This window comes from Euphorbia lathyris, chromosome 3, assembly GCF_963576675.1.
Source record: "Euphorbia lathyris chromosome 3, ddEupLath1.1, whole genome shotgun sequence".
NCBI lineage: Eukaryota > Viridiplantae > Streptophyta > Magnoliopsida > Malpighiales > Euphorbiaceae > Euphorbia > Euphorbia lathyris.
Genome location: NC_088912.1, coordinates 62,044,629 through 62,060,229, shown reverse-complemented (window position 1 = coordinate 62,060,229; position 15,601 = coordinate 62,044,629). Strand labels below are relative to the sequence as shown.

General features: G+C 35.7%; 2 protein-coding genes and 1 long non-coding RNA gene across 5 annotated transcripts; 1 reads left to right on the top strand and 2 right to left on the bottom strand.

The window, feature by feature from the left end:
* On the top strand, positions 1–3,390 carry LOC136224823 (DNA cross-link repair protein SNM1). The gene is made up of 9 exons (XM_066013252.1): positions 1–595; positions 705–885; positions 969–1,208; positions 1,293–1,437; positions 1,863–1,997; positions 2,081–2,147; positions 2,238–2,315; positions 2,568–2,620; positions 2,750–3,390. The coding sequence occupies exons 1-9, from the start codon at positions 118–120 to the stop codon at positions 2,846–2,848; spliced, it is 1,476 nt and encodes a 491-aa protein (XP_065869324.1). The 5' UTR covers positions 1–117; the 3' UTR covers positions 2,849–3,390.
* LOC136224824 (uncharacterized) lies at positions 3,091–3,918 on the bottom strand. 2 transcript variants are annotated; one of them, XR_010686631.1, is made up of 3 exons: positions 3,793–3,918; positions 3,525–3,659; positions 3,091–3,215 (listed from the first exon to the last, which is right to left on the bottom strand). It is a non-coding gene; the product is annotated as an uncharacterized lncRNA (long non-coding RNA). The 2 variants fall into 2 exon arrangements; XR_010686630.1 differs by lacking the exon at positions 3,091–3,215 and having other exon boundaries at positions 3,296–3,659.
* A 2,296-nt stretch (positions 3,919–6,214) lies between these two features.
* LOC136223916 (uncharacterized) lies at positions 6,215–8,378 on the bottom strand. 2 transcript variants are annotated; one of them, XM_066012087.1, is made up of 3 exons: positions 7,137–8,378; positions 6,612–6,680; positions 6,215–6,507 (listed from the first exon to the last, which is right to left on the bottom strand). In XM_066012087.1, the coding sequence occupies exon 1, from the start codon at positions 8,215–8,217 to the stop codon at positions 7,315–7,317; it is 903 nt and encodes a 300-aa protein (XP_065868159.1). In that variant the 5' UTR covers positions 8,218–8,378; the 3' UTR covers positions 6,215–6,507; positions 6,612–6,680; positions 7,137–7,314. The 2 variants fall into 2 exon arrangements, with proteins under 2 accessions (XP_065868159.1, XP_065868158.1); XM_066012086.1 differs by having other exon boundaries at positions 6,215–6,680.
* Between the last annotated feature and the right edge of the window lie 7,223 nt (positions 8,379–15,601).

Sequence of the window (15,601 nt, the reverse complement as noted above, 5' to 3'; positions counted from 1 at the left end):
ATCCAAATAAATATCAAACAAAAAAATTGTTTGAAATTTGGCGCTTAGATAAAGACGAAATAGGAGAAACAAAACCTTTTTGACCCATTAGTTAGAAATCGGGTGTCGCCGGAAGACATGAATGTCGCTGCACAAGAAGATCTAGCTGATTACCCCGATGCTTGGGACGACAACCTAGAATGGCCGGAGTTAATGGATGACGTTGTATTAGACGAGAGGAAGGGAAGCTATGAATTTGCTCAAGAGGAGGGAGAAGAACACCTATCAATTCGTCAAGAAGAAAAACGCGGAGATGGAGAAGAAGAGACTTTCGCTGCCGATTTCTATCGCTCTGGAACCGATTGGTCTTGTTTGTTGCCTGCTGATGGACATTCCAATGCTAATAATCACCATACACAAAGGAAGCTTAAGCAGGGAAATCTATTTGACATTTGGGGATTGAAAAACTCCAAGCCTCCTATTACATCTCCGCCTCCGCCCAAGAAATTGAAGACTCAGATTGGCCCTCTACATTCAAACACTGCTTTTGCCAAATCTACGGAGTCTGTGCAAAAGAATCGGCCTCGTCTTTGCCCTTTCTACAAAAGAATTCCTGGTCAGTGTCATACTCACTCAGATTGCCTCATTTTGCGGTTCCGCTTCTTATATTGCTGAGTTTTTTTATCATTTTTCCAATTAAATGTGTTGAAAGTTGCTGCTGCCAGGAACACCTTTCTCTGTGGACGCATTCCGTTACGGTTCAATTCAAGGTTGTTCTGCGTATTTCCTTACCCATTTCCATTATGATCATTATGGCGGTCTTACTAAAGGATGGTCTCACGGTCCTATCCATTGTACCCCTCTCACTGCCCGCCTCCTCAAGCTCTGTCTCTCTATCAATTCTTCGTAAGAATGCCGATTTTTGTTACTTCAAAATTTTATCCTTTTTATTCAGATTTGGTTTTTGCTTGTTTTTATGGCTGTCACAGATTTATCCGCCCTTTGGAACTGGATACGGAGTATGTTATTGAAGAAGTTAGAGTAACATTACTAGAAGCCAATCATTGCCCAGGTGCAGCTTTGATTCACTTTCGTCTCCCAACTGGAGTGTGCTACTTGCATACTGGAGATTTTAGGGCTTCTAAGCTTATGGAATCTTATCATCTTCTTTTAAACCACAGAATTAATGTACTATACCTGGATACAACATATTGCAACCCAAAGTATAAGTATGAAACTTGTTCTATGTTGACTTATTATCTTTACTGAATCTGGCATCATAGTTCTTGAATAAGTTGTTATGTTGGTTTCAGGTTCCCTTCCAAAGAATATGTGTTAAATTATGTTGTTGGAGTTACTAAGGAATTCCTCAAAAGACAACCCAAAACGCTTGTTGTTGTGGGGGCATACAGCATCGGGAAAGAATGTGTTTATCTTGCTATTTCCAAGGCATTAGGGGTATGTTTGTTTTTGGTTGCAATAAGATGGTCCTTTTTAAGCTCATTTTTAGTATTTGGTGAACTTTGTCTATGAAGAGTTGTTGTGTCCAATTTAGAAACTCCTTGGTTCGAAAATACCTGACCTTATGACATGAGCACTGTACCAGCAACGTGAATGATTTCATCTGGTCATTCACTTTCTTGTTACCTCAAAACATATTTTGCATTGGTTTGCTCATTGTTTGGTAGATAATATTGCTTCTCAGGATCTATAGACCAAACTTACAATGGACAATAACACGAAAGCCATAAGCACTACGCTAGGATGTTGTAGAAAAGAGAAAGCAATAAAACTCTTTTGATTCTGTTTTCTTCGTTCAAAGGAAGCAAAAAGACAAGAAAAGCATTTTGATATGATCACGATTATGTTTCTATTTTCTTTAGGCTAAAATTTATGCTAGTGCTTCAAGGAGACGGATTTTGGAATCTTTTGGTTCGTCTGACTTTGCAACGAGTCTCTGTAAGAAAGGAGAGGATACGCTTCTCCATGTGTTACCCATATCTTCCCTCCGATTTGAGGTCTATATTTGAGCCTTCTTTCTCTGGTTTCAAAGATCTTTTTTTGTCAATCTGTGGTTTACTTTATCTTCTCTTTCCTCCAGTCCCTAAAGAATTACTTGAAACAGTACAAAAATCAGTTTACTTCAGTTTTGGCATTTCGACCAACAGGTGAATTGTCACAATTTTTATTTCATTTTATTTATTTATTTTTTGCTTGGGCATTGTAGATTGCTGAAACTTTATATTCTCTTTCTTCAGGTTGGACTTACTCTGAGAGTGTTGGCAAACAGCTTGATTTGATTAGACCTAATTCTAAAGGCAATGTCACAATTTATGGTAAGATCATTTAGTTTTTCATCCCCTAAAAACCATTATATGATTGGAATATCATGTCAAATTTTATTTTCTACTATATCTTACTTGTAGAGTTACAGTAACACGGGATGCTGGTATTTTTTTCTTAACTTCACAATGTTCTATAAGTAATTCTTTACAAATAACTGGAGACTTTCTCCTCAAGTTCAATTTTTTTTTAAACCAACTATCAAGGAATATGGCTTTTGAAGTTCCCTTCCTGTGTTGACCCAGGGGTTCCATACAGTGAGCACTCCAGCTTCACAGAAATGAAGGAGTTTGTTCAGGTTCATTTACACACCTTTTCATCTCATGCATCTAACATATTTTTAGACAATCAATTTATTCATCCATATCCTGCTCATATTGTTTGCACAAATATAATTCTTATCAGAAATTTTATATCTACGGTGTAGTTTTTGAAACCTGACAAGATTATACCTACTGTCAATGTTGGGAATCCTGCAAATCGAGACAAGATGCAATCTTATTTCCGGGAGTGGCTGAAAGGTTGATGACCTTCCAACAGTCAAATGATTCAGATTTGCTCTTGTTTAGGTTTGAAGAACCCCTCCTAGATGCGGACAATATAATTGACACTCAACTTCTTTGACAGAAAGGGTTGTCTCTATCTATTGATAAGTACAAAACTATGTCAATGCTCATATATTTTGGAAGGGTCTTTTAGGCTTCACTGGGCTATTGAAATTATCAACTTCTGTACAGTGAGGATTTCACCAAGCAACTTCCTGGAGTTGTATTGGTTAAGCTGGGATGGCTTTGGAGCAGTCTCATGCATAAATGGTTCTCTTTTACCAGTTCTCTAAGCTTCCTGTCTCGAGGAAAAAAGATGTAGCAGCACTAAAGCAATTCTTTTGTTTCCTGGTAAAATTGTTGTAATATCTCGTTATGATCTAATAGAATTATTTTAATTAATTTCAAAGATATAAAAAGAAAAGGTAAGAAAAGAAAAATACTTTCTTATGGCTAACTGGAACTTCATGAAAGAGAAAAGACTCGCAGTTAATGTTTTCCTTTTTTTTACCAGACAAACAAGTATAGAAAATACCATAGGATTAGATTTGCAGCGAGATTCGACTTGTGAAGTACAGCAGTTCATTGGTAAACGTTATCAGCCTGAATTAAAAAAAAAAAAAAATTGGTGGTTATTCCAGAGGTGTAGGTAATTACTTGTGCTTGGCTGCAGAGGAAGTTCCTTGAGTCTGAATATGATGTTTTTGTTGCTGATTTGATTGGTCAGAGTAAGTGAGCAACTCGCCTTCCCAGATTGCAGCTAGGACCAGAAGAGGTAGAATGAAAAGAAATCTGCAACAGATACAGAAAAAAAAAGGTTAGAAAACTTGATCCTTGTTTCAGTATGGAATTTATTTTAGAGTGAAGAGTTTCCTTGGTATCATGATGGAATAAGCTAATGAATGTCTCTGGATGAAGCATATACTTATTAGTGTTGTGTGAAGAGAAGTTTTGATGGTTGAAAATGAGGATGGAACTTTTCTTGAACGGTCTCCTCATAGGCTTGTCTCAATCTTCTTCATCTCCATTACAGGTGAGGATTGGGAAGCCTATGAGGGAGAGAGTTCAAGAAATAGGTGAATCTCCAAAACCAAATATGGTGCTGCAATTGATTTAGGATTTAGGATTATAGCTCCCATTTTGCAAATTCGAAAGAGAGGAGGGGAAGCTTATTTGAAGAGATGGATTTAAGGTGGTTCATATGAAGCCAAGAGGAGAGGGAGGGATTGTACAAGAAAATCCCATTAAATTTCGTGTCATAGGAAATTTGGAAGAAAATGTCACTGTATGCTCATCCTGCCTACCATCATGACTTGCATCGCTGTCTACATTTCATTGGTTACAATTTCTATAATTCATTTTTTAAGATTACCTCTTTTTTTTAAGTAGTTTTTATATTAACCACCCGGTTACTTGGAGGACCCCAATTCATATTTGGATACGTGTATTGTGATCCAATTGAATAAATAAAATAATAAGGCCTCTTATAATGTGTGAGACCGCATTACACATGTCAAAATATATATAAAAAGTTCTCCGTTTGACATTGATAATCGGATGTTTCTAATAATTTTCTCTTTTTTAGACATTCTTTCAAATCCATTGTCTCGCCATTTTTAAAATGTATCAAATTTAGAACTAATTAGATTTAAACTATTTATCTCATCCGAAGTTTACGCCTTAATTAATTGCTCTTTAATGTTAGTGAAAACAATAAAAACTACATATATAAAGGAATAAAAAGGAGTTCATCATTACCCCCTAATGTTACAAATGTATTATCGAGGGCTTGTTGTTGATAAACCGTGCCAGACATTAACAAAATGTAGATATTTTTTTAACATGTTTTTCACTTGTTGCTTTTTAATTGGTTCATAAAGAAAGAACATTTTTTTTTGTAATTTTAGATTCGGAGATGAATGTAGTTACTGACGAGTGATAATATGAGGATTCGTTGTTATTGATATGTGAAATTGGATTAACCAATGATAGACTCTTAATTGTACCATGTATGATATTAATGAGTAATATTAGAGATATTTTTAAATCTGAAAATTTAAATTAGATAAAATAATAATTGTAATATGTATTTAATGAGTTTGATCTGCGAGATGAAAGATAATTCAGTTAAAAAGTGTGGAGCATGAAAGTTGAATCTGAAAGTAAACAGAGATTCCAGCACGAACCAAAATGAGTTAAATTAAGGATTGAACCCTCTAGGAGTAGGAAGGGGCAGTTTGTGAGTGGGACGCGGTGGGCATGATAAAAATACCTCGACATCATCTTACCCCAATTATTATTTGATGCATTTGAATACAACAAAAGAATCTTTGTATTTGGTGAACTTTTTTTTGTATTTATCTTTAATGTCAAATTCTAAAAAGCTCCATCTCTACCTAATCGACAAAATATAATCATCACTCCTTGATCTAACAGCGATCTTTGTTTTGGGCCAAAACAAAAACCCATTAAATGGTCCTCTTCCTCGTCATCGTGTTCTACCTTTAAAATGTTCTACCTTTAAAATGCACTTGAACGGGATATTTATTGAATTAGCAACTCCAAACCCAATTCATCCCATTACCATAAGGGACAAGTGCCAATTATTCATCAGTACATAACCAATTACACAACACTTTGACAACCTAATTTTCACAATTGGCACAGCAAAATAGCATTCAGCAACTGACAAGTTGCAAAGCAAAAAACATTCCCTGAGAACGTGCAAGAAACAAACAAAATAAATACAAAAATCAACCAATCAAAAAGCTTGACGCCATATAGAAAAGGCTGACCCGATGAGAATCAAGATATATGATCTGTTGTAATGTAAGATCACAAATAAATAATCGTTATGATAACTTTCACAAAATAACATTTTGATGCACACAAAGTCGCTTGTTCCAAAAATTCAACCAGTCATATTCTTCTTCTATGTATTCAACCTTCCTAAAATATGCAATTCGCAACGCTGCCACTAGGATGACTAACCATTAACATGCCTATGTCAAGCCTATTGCATCTCAATCTCAACCAACATGTCTTCAATTGCATACAAATCCTATTATGCTTGTACTAGTTACACTAACCAGAAATACTTGTGTTTTGTCTGAATAGCTCAACTGCCCAAGCAACAAAAAGAGTTATTCTCTTGTGAAATAAGGATAAGTCCCATCTTATACAATGGTCGTAATTTGTAGTCTAGCTACATTGGCAATTTCTGCAGCTCATAGTTGCTCCTGCGACCTAGGGAGAAGCTAGACGGGTTAAGAGGAATTGAAGGGCAACAAACACACTAAACAATAAGAAAGTAGGTAACTAACAAAACCAAATAAACAAATGCACGGTTGTATCATCCAAAAAAAAATATAATATTACAATAGCATAAAGAAAATCTAAAAATCATAGAGATGAACTACCAATTGAATATCAAACATGACTGGTCCGTCCAAGCACCCTTCTTCTGCTGCATCAGCAGTTTGCGACAAAATTTAAATAGTTCTATCTAAAATGATGGTAGGAAATCACCCGGGGACAAGGAAACATAACAAGTCATTTGATAACTGATAGGCCGCCTTGTTATGCAGCACAGAGCAATTAAGCCGCCAGATCAACATGCTAGCTAAATTTCCAGTTCCAACTAAAACGAAAGTGAGTACAACACAATTCATAATATTTCAATCCCCACATTACAGTTTTAATGAATTTGCAAACCAAAAATTTCAAGGATAGCTGTAGTTGTACCTAGTAATGTCCTTCAGATTGATCAAAAACAAGTTTTTTGCAGGCTTCTATGTGAGGAAGATCGCTAGTCTGCACATTCATCATCACTAAACATAGTTCAAAGCCCAAATCAAGCATATAAAAGGTATCAATCAGACCCAGGACAGAATATCTCACTTCTCTCATTTAGATCATAAAATATGACAATTAATCAACCCAACAGTTAGACCTTGTTTGGGAGGAAGGAAGTTAATGGAGGTAAACAAGAATACCGTAATGTAAAATATCAGGTTAACCTTATTCGGCAATTGTTTTTGGAGAGTAAATGAATGTTAATTTTTAACTTTCATTTTCATCACTTCCTTTTCCATTATCTAGTTTAACTCTGGCCGTTAAACTACAAACTCCCAAACAAAGGTTTAGGGAAATAAAAAACTAAAAGCCAGTCGCAAACCCACAACTGTAATAAAAAAATCGTCAACAAATTGCACGAGTTGAAAAAGGTAATTGTGCGAAGATAAACGAAAACTAAAGGAAATGAAGCACCTTTTATGCACAAAAGTCCTCGGAGTTCCAGGAGGCTACAGTGTTGGAGTTAAGTTAAAATAAGTGATACAAGTATTCCTCGTATGATTCCCCAAACGCATAACAGAAAGAAAAATGTAACAAATATGGAGTAAAAGAGAAGTAAGGAACAAGGGGAAAGCAATCAAACTCCAAAACATCACTCCTGAGTACCAGCCAAAGCTTTCATCTGAATATGATTATGATTAGAATCAGCAACAGGCAAAGCTTCATAGGACCCCAATCTCCTTATACCAATAGTCTTAGCCATAACAGCGTAGGTAACCATGACAATAAGCACAACAAAAGTAACATGAATAACAAACAACAGGTCCAAAATAGCCACCGCCCTCAACCTAGATTCCTCCAGATCACACTGTGTGGAACCCTCAACTCCACTAACCACATCAAGCAATCGATGACACCCTTCGGGAATAAACGCCTCCACATAAAGCGAAAGGCCAGTCTGAAGCACCCAAAGCCCCTGCAAACAAATGGCACCACCCAGTCCCATATCGGCAATAAACATCCTAGGCTGGAACGCCAAAGTTAAACAAAGAAGAGCAGTGAGAACGGAGATTTGGGCAGATACAGAGTCACATTTGGCTTGAAGGTCAGAGGTCTGAACGGAAGCAGCACCAGAGGAGACAGAATATTGCAAAAAGAAAAGAGCAGAAGCCAAGGCAAAGAAGAGATCGGAAGGGAGAGGTAGAAGAGAGGTAGATTCGGAAAGAAGAAGAGCAAGAGATAGAATGAAAAAAAGGAGAAGAAGAGCAGCAGACTGGAGAGAGGTAAAGCGATGAACAGGAGTACGACCTTTAATAAGAGGATCAGAATCAGAGGAAATTAGGGTTTGGTGAGCGAAAGCAATAAGAAGACAGAGAATGAGAAGGTGAAGTTGGAGATGGCGGAAGCGAGAGGAGGAGAGAGGAAGAGGATGGTAGGGTTTGGCGGTGTAAGACTGAGGAGATTTGAGGTAATTGAAGGTTGTGGAAATGAGATGGTAAAGACCAAGTGAAAGAAGCGCAGAAGATGAGAATATCTGGTAAATTAGGGCAGCCATTATCTGTTAACGGTTGATTTTCATTTGCTGGAAGAAGAAGAAGAAGAAGAGCATTGAAATTCCATTCGACGATTTTCAGGTAAGCTGAATAGAAGCAGAGGAGACGATGATCCCGTTTTTGCCCACTCCGTCTGCTCTCTTCTCCCTCCCAAATGGGTGTTGTTAAACCCAGTCCCAATTTCCCATCCCTAGTCCCATGAAATTATCAAACTACCCTTATTAGTTTTGGTCTTTGGAATTTTTTTTTTCTCTCTACGAAACACGGGCGTGTGGCTATCACATGCCTCACCATGTGATGAGGCGTGATGTTCACATGCCTCACACGTGGTGAGGCATGTGGCTATCACGCCTCACCACGTGGTGAGGCGTGATGTTCACATGCCCCACCACGTAGTATTTTTTTTTTTCAATTTTAGATTTTAATTATTATTATTCTAAAAAATTCTAAATATTATAATTATTAACATTATAATTTGAATCATAATTATTAACATTATAATTAAATAATGTGAGGCGTGATGTTCACATTCCCACGTGTGAATTTTTTTTTCCAATTTTACATTTTAATTATTATTATTCTAAACAATTATAAATATTATAATTATTCTAAAAAATTCTAAATATTATAATTATTAACATTATAATTTGAATTATAATTATTAACATTATAATTAAATAATATACATTAAGTATCAAACATGTGTTAAAAACAATAAGTTCTAAAGAATTCTAAATATTAACAAATTACAACAAGCCAATTCGTCCGGTTCCATTCCTCAATGAATCGATGTGTGATAGATTTAAGAAAGACTGTTCACATGCTCACGTGTGAATTTATTTTTCCAATTTTATATTTTAATTATTATTATTCCATGGAACCGGACGAATTAACTTGTTGTAATTTTTTAATATTTAGAATTGTTTAGAACTTATTGTTTTTAGGGTTAAGGTGCAAAAATACCCTTAACGTTTTGGGTCATGAGCAATTTTACTCCTAACGTCTAAAATGGTACAATTGTATCCCTAATATTGGAAGCAAAGAGCAATTTTACCCCTAATATTGATAAATTGGGTCAATTTGAGAAATAATTCATCAAACTATTTTCTCGGTCATGAATCTTGTCATCTACACTTCACACATGCGTTATTTTATCAGTAACAAATCACAAACATATGTTGGGATGTGAAAAAATAAAAGAAAAAATATTAAAAATATACTGTCTTTTGTACGAATTAAAGTAAAAAATTTAAAAAATTCATCGAATTTATAAATATTAATCTCCAAATAATATTTACAATTTGTTAGAATAATTATAGTATTTATAATTGTTTAGAATAATAATAATTAAAATGTAAAATTAGAAAAAAAATATCCCTAATGTTGGAAGCCAAGAGCAATTTTACCCCTAACGTTGATAAATTGGGTCAATTTGAGAAATAATTCATCAAACTATTTTCTCGGTCATGAATCTTGTCATCTACACTTCACACATGCGTTATTTTATCAGTAACAAATCACAAACATATGTTGGGATGTGAAAGAAATAAGAAAAAAATATTAAAAATATACTGTCTTTTGTACGAATTAGAGTAAAAAATTTAAAAAATTCACCGAATTTATAAATATTAATCTCAAAATAATATTTACAATTTGTTAGAATAATTATAGTATTTATAATTGTTTAGAATAATAATAATTAAAATGTAAAATTAGAAAAAAAAATTCTCACGTAGGCATGTGAAGAATATGCCTCCACCACAGGTGGGACGTATGAACATCACGCCCCACCATAGGTGGAGGCATATGAACAATATGCCTCCACCACAGGTGGGGCGTATGAACATTACGCCCCATTATAGGTGGAGGCATGTTGTTCATATGCCTCCACCTATGGTGAGGCGTGATGTTCATACGCCCCACCTGTGGTGGAAGCATATTCTTCACATGTCCGACACCGAAAATTTGATTTTTAAAAAATCATTCGATTTTACTTATAACAATCGTAAATAAAACATATTTTTAAACAAAATTATGTATTATTAGTCATTTCCCATGTTTTTTCTTTACCAAATTAGTCCGGATTAGATTTTGGAGAGTTTTGTGTTTTTTGTGTTTTTGAGAGGATTTGAAAATTTGAGAAGATGAGTGAATTTGTTGAAAGGGCAATTTAGTAATCCACATTCCAAATCCAATGTTACCTGTTTTTCTATTTTTGTGATATATTAATTCTAATAAAATTTAAAATTTCATTCTCTATATAAATATAGGTATGTAATTTTCATAGTCAATAATTAAAATATTGCATTTAACAAATTTTCTAGAATACATTTGATGGAGAATCGAGATTGCTGCCAGAATCTTTTGTTCTACGACGGAAAACCGTCATCTAAATACAATCGGATAATCAAATTAGAGAGCAAGAACAATGAACTAGTAAAGAGAGAAAGAGATCATATCCTTCAATAGATATCACAAGTTAGCCTTTGTAGACTTTGCATAGTGGTGATAAACCCATATTACCCTTAGGCATCGGTTGGCTCGAGAAGCCAGAGTGCCAAGCATGTTCGGTAGCATGGCTTTGAGTGGGCCTCATATGGATGAGAAGTTGGGATCCAATATGCATTTGCCTTCGTCTTATGTGCCTGTGTCTATGTTAGGAGCTGTCCATGAGATACACTCTGACAGTCAAGTTAGTAACTAAGTGGCATAAAGAGAATAATAGTAAAGCAGCGAGAGTAGATCCTTTACTGTGGGGGGTGAGATTCTCATATTAATAGGCCTAAACTAAGGATGACACAAGTCTTTACTGCCCTTAGTGATTCCTAGGCCGCAACCGCTTCAGTGACAAACTTATGCACAATTTTCAAGTTTTCATCTTGCCTAGTATTGTCCTGAAGGGGTGTCAGATGTCTCTGAGTTTCACTTCCTCAACCTCATCACATCTCCTACTTAGTGCCCTTATCTTTTTGTTGCACTTTTTAACAACTGCATAGACATCACGTAGGACATTTATCATTTCTTTTCGGAAGACATGAAGAGATATTACCTTAAGGTTATGATCTTCATTTTCAGAGGCAATTGACATCTCTGCTTCATCAATGATTAGTTCCTCTGTCTCCGCAGCCATTCAACACACATTGGCTGTTTCAACAGCATCACCTTCAGAGGAGAAAGATTCATCACTGTCACTCCACGTGATTACTATTGGATTCTTCCTAGACTTATCGTCCTTCTTTAACATTAGGCAATTTGACTTAATATGTCCAGGCTGGTGACACTCAAAGCATGTAATGAGTTTGGAAGAGTCCTTCCGAAATTTGATGTCACCTTGTTCCCTACTTGGGCGTTCAGACTTTCTGCATGGCTTCTTATACTGATCATTATTTCTAAACATCTGCTTCATCTTGTGGGTGAACATTGCCATCTTTTCATCATTAGTAGTGCTTTCTTATGAGGAATCAGCTTTCAGCACTATTGATTTATGTTTCTTATCTTCCAACTTTTCCTTAGCTTCGAAATTCTTCATGGAGCTCATCATACTTGTACTTTGTTAAGTCCCGAGCTTCTTCAATAACTGTCTTCTTAGCTTGCCAACCTTTCAGAAGGCTTTTGAGAATCTTTTTTACTTGCTCCTCTTCCAAAAAGACTTTTCATAGTCTCTTGAGCTCGTTTATTATGTTAGTGAATTTGGCATTCATCTCATAAATACCTTCACCCTCTTTCATTTCGAAAAGTTCACAGAGCCTCATATTCTGGTTGACCTTCGATTCTTTGACCTTTCTGGTTCCCTCATAGGTGACTTCCAACTTGTTCCATATCTCTTGTGCCGATTCACAACCTGAAATCTTATTATACCCTGCAGCATCCAGAGCATAATGAAGCATATTGATAGCCGAGGCATTATTTTGAAGCTTCTTTAAGTCATCCTCTGACCAGTTTTCTTTAGTTTTGAGAGTTTTCACTCCTTCAACTGTCTCCTATGGTACATAAAGGCCTTTTACAATTGCCAGCCAGACACTCATGTTTTGTGCTTAGATGAAGTTCTTCATTCTGTTCTGTCAGAATGTATAGTTCGATCCAAAGAACAAATGAGGTCTGGTGGTTGGCAATCCTTCTAGGAGGATTTGAGTTGTCTCATTTCCCGAAAGGAAACGTGTGCTGTTAGATGCCATTTAGAGATCTAGCTCAAGATAGTTTTATCTTAATGAACAGAGCTTAAGCTCTGATACCATTTGTTGGTCCATTATGAGTTAGAGTTTAGTTCCCAAGGAGGGAATGGAACTATCGGGTAAATTTAACCATTAGAAAATTGTTCTCACAATTTAATTCAATAGCACAAGACAAAGGCAAGTTCTGAATCAGAGGCAATCTTCATTTACTGCGTTATACAGATAAACGAAGCTTGATTCTGCTTCTGACCTTTCTTAAATAGAATGCATCTCAACCAGAGGACCTTCTGTTATGACTTAAGGTTATGCGATCTATTGTGTACAATAATCGGAAGCGCTACTTAGATATTTCAATACAAAGCAAGCAAATATCAGAAGAAATAAAGTAAATGGTTAGAGAGAAGTTACTCATCGATTTATACTAGTTCGGCCTCCTACCTACATCTAGTCCCTAGAATACCTTCTTCTGGGTTTTACTCCACTAATGAAATCCTTCAACGGGTAGAACACAAACCTTTACAATAGACTCGGAGGCATTGCAAAGTACTGGCCTTTGCACACTACACTCAACAATCTATCTACCTCTCAAACTATTCACTTATAACCGAAGTGCACAAAAGAGCTTCTGATCTTTTTATCTATTGATAAATTTGTTCTAACTTAGAACACAAAATAAATTTCTACAAGCTATTACACGAATGAAAAACAATGAATGTGTATGAGCTTTTTGCTTTTTCTTTTGGAACTTGGAAGATGATTCTTTTGATTTTAGTGTTGATGATCAAGTCCAAATGAAGCTTTTGTTGGGGCTTTTATAGTGAAGCCTAGATAGAGGTCATTTCGAAATTCGAAAAACCCGTTGGAGGGAAACGCTCCTTTTGTTGCTTTCATCCTTTGATTCTAGTACAAAAGCTTACCATTGAACTAGCTTTTCCTTCGGCCTTCAAGATACAACACGTTTCTGATTTCTGCTTGAAGTAGTGTGTGTTGGGGATTAGTCATCGAAAATTAACCAAGTGCAGCGGAAAACTACGGTTAGATTTTCTACAATCCAGTTAAGATCATGACAGACTGCCACGGAGTGAACTTCAAAACAAAATTAAAACAAAGATCCAGGAACTTATGGGTGATGTCTCTTCTAAAGACGGCTGCAGGAATCCACAAGTCTAGTGAATCTCCTTAATCACGTGCACCAACCGTATAGGAACTGAACCGGTGCTAGCCGTAATCGATTCAGAATGACCACAACACGAAGAACGCGAAGAACTTTGTGCAGAGACTGAGGGGGGTCGAAATGTTCAAGGAGGAGGCAAGTGATTATTAGCTTACTAAACCTAATGAATAAATACTTGTATCAATTAGGTTTAGGTTAAGTGGCTAATATCAAATTAGTCCCTCCTTGGTCCCTAACCATAAATATAACCCTACAGATTATATTTAATTCAATTAGGTCCAAATAGGCCCAATTTAATTACCCCACTTTAGTTGGCTAATTTCTAATTAGTCCCTTCTTGATCCCTAATCATAAATATAACCCTATAGATTATATTTAATTCAATTAGGATCAAATAGGCCTAATTAAATAATTCCACATATATATTTATGACCTATAGAATTTAATTGCATTATGGTTCAATTAATAATTTATCCTATGCAATCTAATTAATCAATTGATTAATTAATTACATTTGGAAACTTAATTAATTAACCATAACTAAATTAAATATCAAATTGATTAACTTGTTAAATAACAAATAATCCATTTATCCATTTATTAATTAATTAACAATTAATTAACATATTCCATTCTGATTAAATACATAACATGTATTTAAGATTATACCATTATTCAATTCCACGAGTTGTGTGCACGATCCTAAAGGTTCGTCCTCAACCAGACATGGGCCTAAAGCCCAATGACCATAAGTGGGTTCTAGCAAACCATTAAGGTCCCTGGCTGATATGAATTACTTCAGCCGTCTATAGAAAACACATGAAACCCAGTAGATGATCTCCCAGTATCTCTTACTATTTGCATATCCATAGTATAAACCAGAGACATGGTGGCTGTCATTCTCTATACGGTTTATTATATTTCTCGATCTAAAGTGAACTGATGAATCAGATAAGTAAACTACTTATCAGGGTGTGGCCACACACTTCTTCAGTTCCACTTCTCAAGTGACCGGTGATATCGGCTCACCGTTAGGTGAGTGGTAATCCCATCACTTCATCTATCCGCAATAATGTGTTCAACGATCTAGCCAACATACCCATATTTGGCATCCTGTTACGGACTTGTTAGGCGCATATCAAAGTGAACCACATCCCACGTCATTTACTATAATGAAATAGGTCTGGAGATAATAGAGTTCTACACTTAGAAAGATCAATGACATGTTCACCATGAATCTTTCTAGAGCGGATCGGTCCAGTCCCACACTGAGCTACATCAATGCGTACATGTATCCATATCTGACTATACAAGTGTTGTAGTAGTGCTTCCTACACAACTACACATATACTAGATGCATAGACCTTTAGTTATATTCGTTCCCACGAATAGAACAAGTCTCGGACGTTTTATGATTATCAATCAACGGATACTCCATACATGTTTCATAGCACAAGATATAAACATTATGAATTATTGCCTTTATTCATATAACACATATACAATGTATTCAAACAATATACAAAGTGTCTAATACATATTGCAGAACCAATGCCTACGAACTAGGGCACACCAACAGTGTGACGGTTTGCACAATTATGGTAAAAATTCCAAATTGTCCAGGGGGACAAGCAACCTGTTGCTTATACTTCTTTCTCGATATAGAGGTGCAATATCAGAGTGAAAAGTCAACGTTGATCTTCCTTGATTTGGTTTGATTGTTGTCTTCTGGAACAATCAGCCTTTTGAGATTGGACTAAGCTTCTAGATTCTTCCAGCTATTGGGCCAGAATCAAGCCTTGGGCTTTTAGTCCATCTCAAGGCCTTTCCTTGATTTTATTTCTTTCTCTTATTTATCAAACACACTTAACAAACAATTACTCTAATTAAATCAACATTTTAGTTTTATATTTAAACTATTTATGGAATATTAATTTTCTTATAATATTTTTGTCAGAATCAAAATTCAGTGTGGAAATTGTGTTTCAATATAGTTTGCCCTTCAGTTTCCTCAGGAAGGATAGCACGCCCTTTAGTGTG